At 36.7% G+C, this 13,166-nt stretch overlaps 1 protein-coding gene across 2 annotated transcripts in view; it reads right to left on the bottom strand.

The window, feature by feature from the left end:
- Positions 1-887: 887 nt before the first annotated feature.
- Positions 888-13,166, bottom strand: part of LOC115232626 (CD109 antigen-like) — a 189,139-nt gene continuing 176,860 nt past the window's right edge. For both annotated transcript variants that reach the window (XM_029802619.2, XM_036513187.1), the window contains exons 35-37: positions 8,816-8,890; positions 6,313-6,442; positions 888-2,987 (exon numbers count right to left, since the gene is read on the bottom strand). In XM_029802619.2, the coding sequence (XP_029658479.2) occupies positions 2,861-2,987; positions 6,313-6,442; positions 8,816-8,890 (332 nt within the window). In that variant the 3' untranslated portion in view covers positions 888-2,860. The remainder of the gene's footprint in view (positions 2,988-6,312; positions 6,443-8,815; positions 8,891-13,166) is intronic.

Genomic DNA, 13,166 nt, shown 5'->3' with positions numbered 1-13,166 from the left:
TTCTGATTTATACACAACATAAACCCCTCGTAATCTCCTTATTTTTTTTAAATTATGAGTTTATTTTTTGTGCATTTGTGTTCTACGCAAGGGAATTCATAAGAGATGCAAAAAAAAAATCTGTTTGTAATTTTTCGAAACTTAAAGAATTTTTTAAATATTTTAATTAAGAAATATTTTTTTCAGTCACAGTTTAAAATACACACAGATTGAATTTTTGGCTTAAATCCAAGCAATAAACCATTAACCCTTTCATTACCAACCAGGCTGAAACCAGCTCTGGCTCAGCGGTACAAATATCTTGTTTTCATAAGTTTTGAATTAAAATCTTCCACCAATCATTAGTCACAATTAATGTTCCTAACACTAGCTGAATGATAACTAAGTTATTTTACTAAATTCTTTGTTATATTTAAAATAATCGAAAGAAACACAGAGCATCTCAAAATAAATACAGTAACGAAAGGATTAAATGAGTTTATAGGGAGAAAGACATTGAAAAATATCAATATGTCAGAGTATCAAATAAGAATAGTATGAGGTGGACATGAGATGCACTAAAAATAACAGCTAAATCCCCTTACATCTCACAAAAATTTTTTTTTTTTGTTTTTGAACATTCATATAATTTCTCATGTGTAAAACACAAATTCACAAAAAGTTTCTGAAAATTCTGATAATTAAAAAGTTAGGATTCTACCATCTTGTATCTATGTAACTTTCCTTATGTAAGTCCCAATTGCTAACTCAACAGTGTCAGCATTCATTACTTTGAGGTTGATTTAGGAAGTGAATATAATGTATATTCACTAATTCCTGCTCAAAAGTAATAAAGTTTGAACTCAAGCTTTCCATTCACACATTGAAAAAGTAAACAAATTCTTGGATAGTTTTTAATGGTTTATCAAATAATTTTCTTATAAAAATGTAACAATTTGTTTGTCAAAAAAATATTGTAAAGAATTTATAAAAACATGCATAAGTTTTCCAAATACTCGCATTGAACATTATAACACGCATAACCATACCAAACCATGCCATTTGACTTTACAAATGATGTTCTTAACCGTATCAAGTACCACCCCCAGGACGATTACCCCCCATAGGACAATTCCCCCCGATGACAACTACCCCCTATGACAATTAGCCCCTTTGGTTAATTAGCCCCTCTCCAATATATTAAGGAGTTTTAAATCATCATTTGTTGTCTTCAGTTACAATTGTCCTTGGCGGGGTATGTTTTGAGATCTCAGTTCTGCATAACTTTGGTCAAGAAATACTTGAAATGCAAACTAGACCTCTACACCTGGTACATGGGTCAATATGTTTTAGAATCTGATCCAAGAAGCATTGTTTCTTATTGACAATGCTGTCATAGCATATTCAGAATCTAACTATTGTTGATTAACCCTTAGGAGATGATAGGGCCGGTCTGTTGGTCAAAAAAGTTGTATGACAAAGAAGATTGTATTAATTCCTTCAATTTCCTACAAGAATATATATAGTTTTATATATGTAAAGTAATTACTTCATTTGCTCATAATTTTTTTTTTAAAGTAAGTGCATGCCCACAGTAGGGCTTGTGAAAAGGGCTCCATTTTCTTGGTACTGAAACTCCAAATGAAACTCTGTTTCCAAAAGGGTTAATGATTAAAGATTCTTCTTTTCATAAACTCATCTGTTGGAACAGCATAAAAGTTGGGCATAACACATGTAAGTCTCGGCAGTGACCCTAAAATTTCAACTTTCATTCATTGGTCAATGCTGATTCCTTCAAATTGCTCCAGAATATCATAATCTTGGCAGACAGTGTCCAGTCATCAGAGAAATAAGAGCTCAAGAAAATCATCTGAAGCCAGTCAATCATTTGATTGCCAATGCTCTTATGGGATCAACCACAAAAACATAATGGTGACTACAACTTTCCAAGTTTACCATATCTTCTGCACGACTGTGAAAATTGGACACCACATAGGCAACACATCAAAGAGCTTAAATGACTTAAAATGAGACTCTTCTAATTACTATAGCATCAAAGAGCAGAGTAGGGTTGCAGACTTACAGGGCTGGTCTGGTCTGGTTTAGTTAGTATCAATGCTAAACACAGCTATGCTGGGGAAGTCACATTATTTGGAAGCATTGCTTCTGTATGTTACTCTACATCCTCCATGAAATTCTCATAAAAGCTTGCAAAACACACGGACATAGAGAGAGAGATGAAAGAAGAGAGTTATTACACAGATGCCAGCGCACCTAAGACTGGTTTTATGATACAAGCCTTATGCTTATTTAACATGATCTAATTTGAAACTTTCCACCAACATTTTCTGCTGATTAATGTTCCAGACACGAGCTTAATTGTGACAAAGTAATTTTACTAAATTTTTTATTATTTCAAAATTAATTAAAACTAAGGTAGTGTATTTCAATGGAAATTAAGATTTAAGTCAATGGAATTAGAGAATGTAGAAAACCATCTGAAAAAGAGGATTTGAACAAAAATTGCAATGCCAAATCTAATGGTTGGTAGGTTATGCCCTCAAATATGTATATGTAAAATAAATATGCATTATTGAAATTAGTTTTCAATAAATAATATTTGCAACAGTGTGAGATTTAATACATATTTTGTACTAATAACAAAACATCTTGGAAAATGACTTTAAAATCCTTTTTTAAAGACATTGTAATAGATAGATTCTATAACATTGTTTGAAATAATGTAATCTAGAATTCATACTTGATGGAAAAAGAAAAAACATAACCCAAATAAATATAACACATTTAAACTGAAGAGTTTGTATTTGTACATTTTGAACAAAATATATAGACAACTGCAGATCATCTCATTTATATATTTTCAATCACAAAAGCTTTTTCCTACATCTCTAATTTTTGCAGCAAATTTATTTAAGGTCTCATTTATTTTGTTAACTCGTTGCATCCTTTTAACAACCAAACCTTGGCGGTCAATCAAAAATTTATACCTGAAAGAAATATTAGAAAGCATTTTTTTAGATAAAAGATTAGATACATTAAAAACATGATAGTTCAATAGTTTTGGAAAATATTATTTGGTGGAAGACACTTGCCTAAGGTGCCACACAATGGGACTGAATCTGGAACCATGTGGCCTAGAAGCAAACATCTTACCACATACTCACACCTACATCTTATATATATATTATAAATATGCATGTGTATTGGTGTGCGCTTGTTTACGTTTTTGAGCACATGTTTAAAGCCACACACACACACAAACTCACACACACACCAATGTTTTGTGAGTGCATTTGTGTATGTGTGTGTGTGTGTGTGTGTTGTGTGTGTGTGTGTGTGCATGTGTGTGTGTGTGTGTTTGTATGTGTGTGTGTGGCTTTAAATGTGTTATTCATAGATGACACTCAGAGATAACATTCAGAAATGGCACTCAGCCAAGTGGTCATGTAAAAAAAATTTTTTTAAATGTGCCCTTTTTAAAGCCTAACCAGGCTCATGGGCCCAGTTTCCTGGTTTCTATGGTGTATGTGTTCCCCAGCTGGACAGGACGCCAGTCCATCGCAGCGTTACTCATTTTTGCCAGCTGAGTGGACTGAAGTGTTTTGCTCAAGAACACAATGCGTTGCCCGGTCCAGGAATTGAAACCACAATCTTACGATGTTGATGCTGACACCCTAGCCACTAAGCTACGCACCTCCATGAAGTGGTCAGGTAGCAGAACTAAATCCAAAACTACGCAGTTGAGAAGTGAATTTCTTCACCCACACAGTTATGCTGCTGGCCAGTATTTTATGTTGTTCACAAAAGGAGGAGATGTTTAGTATTATGTTTATAAGAAGGAAGTGAAAAATGAGCTTGAAAGAAAAAGTTTCTGATGAGTATATTAACCTGCTCAAATTAGCAACTAACTCGCATTCAAACTACTTTTTATCATTTAGTTTTTACTTATTTTAGTCATTAAACTGTGGCTATGCTGGGGCACTGTCTTGAAGAATTTTTAAGTGAATGATTCGATCCCAGTATTTATTTTTTAAAGCCTTGTACTTATTCCATTGGTTCTTTTGCTGAACCACTAAGTTATTGGGATGTAAACACACCAATACTGGTTGTCAAGTGGGGTGGGGGTGGGGGGGGCAAACACAGACACAAAGACACACACATATATAGATATAGATATATACGACAGGTTTTTTGCAGTTTCCATCTATCAAATCCATACACAAGGCATTGGTTAGCCCAAGGCTATAGGAGAAGGCACTTGCCCAAGATGTCAAGCAATGGGACTGAACCCAGAACCGTATAGCAGGTAAATAAGCTTCTTACGACACAGTTTATGGATTCTACAAACCTCCTGTAATGGTGCAATCTGAAACTAATTTTTCAGTACAAGTAGGACTACTTTCAGAGAGCGAGAGAGGGGGGGGGATAGAGAGAGAGAGAGAGAGAGAGAGAGCAGCTAATGGGATTTTTTATAGAAACTTTCATAACAGACCTTGTCAATATCTAAAGTACACCAGTGTTATTGGTGTGGGACATCAGAATAGATTTAGATTTGCAGATCCATGCTTAAAATTATCTAAAACTGTTTCCCAACATATTTTCCCTCCTCTGGCCTAACTATAACTTTCCTGAAAAATGTATGCCCCACCAGTGCTTGAAAAAAAAAAAAAAACAACTTTATTTTTTATATTTTATCATAGTTATTTCAAACAAAATAATCTGTAGTACCTGTATTTCAAAGGGCTAGCCTTGTCACACTCTGTGTCATGTTGAATCTGCCTGTGAACTATGTTAAGGCTGCACATGCTTGTAGTGTGCTCAGCCTCTTGCAGGTTAATTTCATGAACAGGCTGACCCATTGATTAGAACCTACGTCGTCATAACCAACATAACGGAATGCCAGTTACATAATTTACAGGTAACTTTTTATTATGTACTGAGTATCAGCTTCTCATAGTTATATGCTTTCCTTAAAGAAATGTCCACACTTGGGCATTAGAATAGTGCTATACTGTCACAAACAGTCTTCACACTAAATACTTAGCTGGAGGGATTGGTTTGGCTTGGATGAGTACAGATGTAATATGTCTGCTGTGGAAAAAGATTTTCAAAATTCTATATCCCACTAAAAAAAAAATTTGGGATCTCATGCCCCACCACTATTTTCCCAGGCCCCATCAGTGGGCCATATGCCACATATTGGGAATCATTGATCTAAAATATTTTAAGATTCAACAAGAGGAAGGAGTAAATCTTCTGTTATAATTTCAAATTGATTCCTGGACCGGGCAACGCATTGCGTTCTTGAGCAAAACACTTCATTTCACGTTGCTCCAGTCCACTCAGCTGGCAAAAATGAGTAACACTGTGATGGAGTGGCGTACTGTCCAGTTGGGGAACACTTAAGTCATTGAAACTGGGAAACTGGGCCCATGAGCTTGGCTAAGCTTTAAAAGGGTGCATTTATTTATTTCATTTATAATTTCAAATATTTTAAACAATATTGAATAAAGAATTAAAGAAATTGTTTATCTTGAGTCTAATGCCCAATTTGTTATTAGTGATGGAAACAGTATTAGTTCAAAACAGCATTCTGTATATCTTACTTAACGTAGATATACTTCAGAAAGCCAGAAAACTGCATTATTCATCAAGAGAAAGCATCTTGTACAGATATATTAGTTCCCAAAAGCACAGATGTACCTCAGTAGCAGACACTCAGTAGCAGACACTCAGTAGCAGACACTCAGTAGCAGACACTCAGTAGCAGTGTTATTCTATATCAGTAGAGGCTGAATTTGCCTATGCAAATGGTTACTTCTAGATGCTTACTACTTATATACTTCTATGTTTTTTTTAGCATTATGCACCTATGGAAGATGTTTTCTTGAGATGAATACTGTAGTTTTCTGACTTTCTATAGTATATCTACATTAAGTAAAACATACAGGATGCTATAATGCTCACATTTGCATGTGTCTGTGTGCATCGCTTGTGTTAGTTGGAATTTAGTGAGAAGTGTGCAGTACTTCAATGCTACACTCTTATCTTTTCAGATTTGGCTGCTTGATTAAAACACAGAAGATTTAGGAAAAACTAATGAAAATTCACAAGGCAATGATACATCTATACATCAAATGTATTTAAAACAATCAGTTACTTACTTCAAATTCTCATTACACAAGTATAAAAGATAGCAATACCAGAATTAGAATCATCCATCATTTTTTATATAAATTTTAATTTCTTAAATTTATTTGATTTAATGCATTAAAAGAACTATAATTAATTTGAAGTAAATGGAATACTTACCCAACTTCTGACTTGTAGTATCTATTTGTCATTATCAGATATCTGTCATTATCATAGTCCATTTCTGGACAAAAGCAATAAGCTTTTTGAATTATTATTGTTATGTTATTTTGGTTCATGGAAGTGGGACCTAGTAAAATTATACAAAAGGTAGTCAGATAAAAGTAAAATAGCAATATTTGAATTTGTTTTTATTTTTATTTTATTTTATTTCACCTAAGATAACGCCCAAATGCCCTACATCTTATTTTATTTTATTTCACCTAAGATAACGCCCAAATGCCCTACATCTTATTTTATTTTATTTCACCTAAGATAACGCCCAAATGCCCTACATCTTGTAAGGCTTCTGGTAGTGAGCCCAAGTGCCAGAAAACATTATATATATATATATATACATATAACATTATATTTTTATATTTATAGGCATTGTTATAGATCATGTCCAATATTTGCAGTTTTTTACTATTCATAGGTACTCTAGGAATGTAACCCCCATGAATACCAGAGGACTACTGTGTGTGTATATATATATATATATATATATATATATGTATGCATGGATGTATATACAATGAGCTTCTCTCAGTTTCCATCTACCAAATCCACTCACAAGGCTTTGGTTGGCTTGAGGCTATAGTAGAAGACACTTGCCCAAGGTGGGACTGAACCCAGAACCTTATGGTTGGGAAGTAAGCTTCTTACCACACAGTCATGCCTGCCCCTGTGTATTTTTTCTTCCTTTGATTTTTGAGGTTAATGGCAGGTAATACCTAAACAGTAAGTTAGAATTTGACAATATTGTTAATTAATGATTTATCATTTATTTATTAATGATTCAATTAGGAAATCAACAACTGGCAATCAATGTTTTGTAAATATTAATGGAAATATATACATTCAACTTTAATGTATTCAACCTACTTAGCAGGTGAAAGGACATAACAATACAGGTAAAAAATCTATAAGAATAACAAAAACAAACCACATTCACAATGTAAGCCAATAATTATTATATGATACGAGCGAATTTCATCCAAATTTATTCAATAATTACATTTCTGTGATATTAAATTTTTTGCAAAGAACTTGCAGATTCAAGTGCTACCAGTTGAAAGCTCTGGATACTGGAAGTTAGCAAGTTTATGGGGTCATCAGGAGAGAATGCAGACCATTTTGGGGGCTTACCTCTCAATAGCATCACAGCGCACCAGCCCTCCTTACTGAAATGAAGCCCTACTTGTTAGATCAACTGGTTATCAGGTTTCACTCAATATTCTTATAGCCATTAATTATCGTCTCTTTTTAACCAAATCCAGTGGTTTGCCTTCTCCACTGTAGTTTGGATATCACTCATGGTGATATTTGTTTTACAATGAGTTAGGCCTATCAATAATAACAGTCACCTCACAATTTGTCCATCAAATCTTTACATCTGCCTTTGATTAGAAAATGTTCTGCTTTCCAGCCTGCGTCTTCACATTTATTGAGGAGGTTTTCATAATGGTTAATCTTTTGAGCCTGAGTTGTGTCCATGTTATCTTCAAGAGGAGCCATTAACTTGACACTCTTTTTATTTTCCACTTGTTTTAACCATTGAACTACAGCCATGCTGGGGTACTGCTTTGAAGGGTTTAGTCAAACAAATTTAAGCCTGGTACTTATTCTATTGGTTGCGTTTTATCAAACTAAGTTACAGGAATGGAAACAAACCAACAGCAGTTAAGTGGTGAGAGACAAACACAAAACACACATACACACACATATGATAGACCTCTTTCAGTTTCTGTCAACCAAATCCACTCACCTGGCTTTGATCAACACAAGACTATAGTAGAAGACACTTGCCCTAGGTGCCATGAAGAGGGACTGAACCTGGAACCATATGGATGTGAAGTAAAGGTCGTACCATACAGCCACACCTGTACCTGTTTACTATTTTTCATTGAAATCTCTTGCTTCTAACAGGAATGAGAAATTTAAACAGATAAATTGTAGTCGTGGCCAATGCCAGTGTTGTGTGACTGGCACCCATGCTGGTGCCACATTAAAAGCACCATTCAAGCATTGAGCCTCATGGAAGTAGTGACAGGTGACCGAGACCTTTGGTAATATACTGTGCTTAAGAAGACCTGTCAAGCCAAGTAAGAGAATAGTCATGGCCAATGCCAGTGTCACATAACTGACATGTGTGCTAGTGGCATGTAAAAAGCACTCACTACGCTCTTGGAGTCGTTGATATTAGGAAAAGAATCTAGCTGTAGAAACCATACCAAGTCAGATTGGAACCTGGTGCTGCTCCCCAGTGTACCAGTTCTGTCAAACTGTCCAACCCATGCCAGCATGGAAAACGGATGTCAAATGATGACGATGATGAACGACAGGACTTTAAAAGTGGATGGGCATGTGTGTGCATGTGTGTCTGGGTATAGCTATTAGTGATTAAATCTATTTCTTTGTAATCAAAATAAAAGTACAAATTAATTACAAAATAAATTCTTACCTTTAAATAACTCTGTGATTTTTGCTGTGTATGTTTTAAAATCAGAATCATATGACAACACTGTGATGAATGCCACTGTAACAAATGGTGTTAATAAAATAAATAAATAAATAAATAAATATTAAAAAAAAAAAAAAAAAAAAAAATAATAATAATAATAATAATAATAATAATAATGCAGTACCAGGCAGTGGCTCTCATGGCTTCTGATCTTAACTGATTGGAAGTGTTATCATGTACATTGTTTTGTCTTGGTATAAAAGATGGGCTACAGCAAATATTCTGCTCAATACCACAGATTTGCTTGTCAGTTGTTTGACCTTAACCAGTTGAGCATGTCCCTTCGTGGCTGACAATATGTGCATCTCTGATCACGAGCAGAAGTAGTGGGGGAGCATCATAGCCATGTGTTGAGAGGGATTCTTTGGGGTTGGAATAGTTCACCTCTGGAAACATGGGTGGTTCTTTCAACATCCTTAAACAACCCTTATTCAGGGACCGTTTGAGCGGGATGGGCTACTCAATCTGAAGAAAATTCTAACTGGGCCCCACCTGCAAGGTCATGTGCTGTTTATCTTGATATGAGATCACCATGTCGCGCACATATGGTTGTGATGTATGTGCCTGGTGTACCTTTATCAGACGGGTAGTCATGATGGGTATATTGGGCTTCGTATATTTTACCCCAGTGTCACTTTGATGGCATGCACTGCTCTCTCACTCAATAATAATAATAATAAATGCCCTACTGCAATACCAGGCAGTGGCTCTCATGGCTTCTGATCTTAACTGATTGGAAATGCAATCATGTACATTGTTTTGTCTTGGTATAAAAGATAGGCTACAGTAAATATTCTGCTCAATGCCACAGATTTACATGTCAGTTGCTTGACCTTAACCACTTGAGCATGTCCCTTAGTGGCTGACAATATGTGCATCTCTGATCATGCACTGTTTATCTTGATATAAGATTACCATGTCATGCACATGTGATTGTGATGCATGTGTCTGGTGTACCCTTATCAGACTGGTAGTCATGATGGGTGTATTGGTCTTCATATAATTTTACGTGTCACTTTGATGGCATGTGCTGCTCTCTCACTCAATAATAATAATAATAATAATAATAATAGTTTGAATGATGGTAGGTTAAAGTGAGAGAACAACTGATGTGATAGGTCTGTTATCAAATGAACACGGAAACTTTTTTTCAGGTGCTAAATAACATCACACCTTCCCATGTTCCCCACCACGTCCCTTTCCCAGTTTTCAGAGTTGGCACTCTCAATGTAGGCACATTGAAAGGTAGGTCTAGCAAGATTATTGAGATACTTGAACGAAGGTGTGTTGATAGATGTTGCATGCAAGAGGTAAGGTAGAGAGGAGCTTCAGCCAGGTTCTTCACAGGCAAAATACAGGTATAAAATCTCCTGAGAAGGTAACAGTGATAGGGTAGGTGACATAGGCATACTTCTTGCAGAGACGTGGGAGGATAAGGTCATAGAGGTAGCCAGAATAGATGACAGAGTGCTTAAGTTTAGGCTAGTCTTACAAAACAGTATAGTGACAATTATCTTGCCTATGCCCCTCAAGCAGGCCTACAAAATGAACTGAAGGGCCACTTTTATGGCATTTTTCTGCTGGTTACCTCAAAGACAAGTGACAATGATCTCCCCTTTATGGCTGGGGATTTCAATGCGCATGTCAGACGGCTGTCTGGTATCTTACATGGGGTGCATGGAGGCCATGGATTTTGCTCTTGAAACTACTGGAGTTCTGTGATGCAAATCACCTTTTGATCTGTAAAATAAACTTCAGTAAGCCAGCCAGCCACCTGATAACCTACCAATCAGGTGTCTGTGCTCGCCAGATCGATTACATTCTCACCAAACAGCATGATGCATGGTTGCTCCTAAATACAAAGACCCTTCCTGGTGAAGAATGTACCTCCTAGCATAGACCAGTCATTTGTGACTTTAGACTCCAAACCAGAAGGATGCCAAGAAGTAAACCAATCTGGGAGAGAAGGATTTGGAATCTTAAGGACCTTCAATATGGTCAGAGATTTAGGGACATCCTAATTGAGAAATTCAATAAAAATTCAATCGACAGGTCCATGGTAGATAAAGCAATTAAGGATATGAAGACAGGAAAAGCCCCTGGCTCATCAGGAATCTCCACTGAGATGCTTAAAACATCTGGCAGTATGGGTTATGGTCTAGTCATACATATTTTAAATCAGGCAGTTCACGAAGAGTAGTCAACTGCTACAAAGGTAACAGTAATGCCTAAGATAGAAATAATTACAGAAGTATCAAATTGCTGGATCAGGTGATGAAAGTTACAGAGAATCATAGCCCAGCTAATTAAGGAGAGAGTTAGCTTAGATGAGATGCAGTTTGGTTATGTGTCTGGGAAAAGCACCATTGATGCTATATTTCTGTTGTTAGGGTTAGGGTTAGAGAAATACAAAGCCAAAGATAAACTCTGTACTTGGCCTTTGTTGATTTAGAGAAAACCTTTGACAGGGTCCCCCAATCCCTTATCTGGTGATCAATGTGGAAACTAAGGACAGACAAGTGGTTGGTGAGAGCTGTAGCAAGTTATGTACATGGATGCTACCAGTAAGGTGAGGGTTGGCAATGAGTACAGCGAAGAATTCAGGGTACAAGTAGGGGTTCACCAAGGATCAGTGCTCAGCCCCCTTTTGTTCATTATAGTCCTCCAGGCAATAACAGAGGCATTCAAAACAGGTTGCCCCTTGCTCTTATAGCTGAACCAATACCTGAACTAGAGAAGTTCCAAATATGGAAGTAAGGTCTAGAATCAAAGGGCCTTAAAGTTAACCTAACAAAAACCAAAGTCTTAATGAGTAGGAAGGCAAACAAATCACAAATCTCTTCAGGTAGAGGGCCCTGCTCAATCTGTAGAAAAAGTGTAGGTAGAATCCCTATAAGATGCACCCAGTGTAAGCTTTGGACACATAAAAGGTGCAGCAATATCAGAGGAAGATTAACAGGGAAACTAGCATTCATGTAGGAAGATGCACAAGTACAATAAACACTGAAAATGGGCAGAAAATAGACTCTATCAGCTGCCAGGTGGGTAAGCTAGAGGTAGTAGATAACTTCCGTTATCTAGGTGACCAAGTTAGTAGTGGGGGTGGATGCTCCAAGAGCATAGCTATGAGAATAAGATTAGGATAGGCAAAGTTTAGAGAGCTCCTACCCCTGCTGGCAACAAAGGGCCTCTCTCTCTCAAAGTGAAAGACAGATTGTTTGATGCCTGTGTGCAAACAGCTATGCTGCATGGTAGTGAAACATGGGCTGTGACAGCCAAGGATATGTGTAGGCTTGAGAGAAATGAAGCCAGTATGCTTCGCTGGATGTGCAATGTCAGTGTGCATGTTTGACAGTGTCGAATGAACATGAATGAATGTGAAGGCCATTCAAAGTAGACTTCACACATGATTCCAGCAAGACAAACAATGCAGTTGCTACGGAAGTGCTTTGGAGAGAGAATAATCTCCCACTACGGCAATGTCAACTGGCCTTCACGTTCCCCAGACTTGACAAGCCAGATTTTTTTATGGGGATACCTGAAAGAGAGGGTTTACGTCTACAAACCAGAGACCCTGATGCAACTGAAGGAGAACATCAATAGAGAAATCAGAGAAGTGGGGTCTGAAACTCATGAGGATGTTATGGTGCAAGTCTTGGAAAGAGTACGGGCGTATGAAGCTGAAGATGGCTGCCGTTTAAGCAATGTCATTTTTCATATGTGATGCAAAGATGTTGCAAAATTTAACATGCGCATATTAATTTGCATTATGTCCTTTATATTGTATCAAAATTTCATGCATTTATTTGTGAAGTTAAGGAAGTTATTAAAAATTGAAAAATTGAAACTCCTCAATGACTATTATGGTGTCAGGAAGGGCATCCGGCTGTAGAAAACTTGCCATACGCATAGCGCTGTGCATATATGCATACATTTTTGTAGGCACGGGCATGGCTGTGTGGTCAGGGAGCTTGCTTCCTAGCTGCATGGTTTCGGGTTCAGTCCCACTGTGTGGCACTTTGGGTAGGTGTCTTCCACTATAGCCCCGAGCCGACCGAAGCTTTGTGATTTAATTCGGTAGGCAGGAGTTACTGCCGTGTGTGTATGTGTGTGAGAGAGGGATATATATATATAATTGAATAATAAGGGTAGAAATTGATATTAATCAATTAAAACCAGTGGCTCAGCATATCTTTAAAAATCCGAAGATTAAAAATTGTGTTACATACAAAATTTAGAGGACTGACCACTAATGGCAATTTGATGACTATGTTTAGCATATAGGCTGTCC

This window comes from Octopus sinensis, linkage group LG2, assembly GCF_006345805.1.
Source record: "Octopus sinensis linkage group LG2, ASM634580v1, whole genome shotgun sequence".
Lineage (NCBI taxonomy): Eukaryota > Metazoa > Mollusca > Cephalopoda > Octopoda > Octopodidae > Octopus > Octopus sinensis.
The sequence above is the reverse complement of the archived record's forward strand: the minus strand, read 5'-3'. Positions and strand labels throughout refer to the sequence as shown.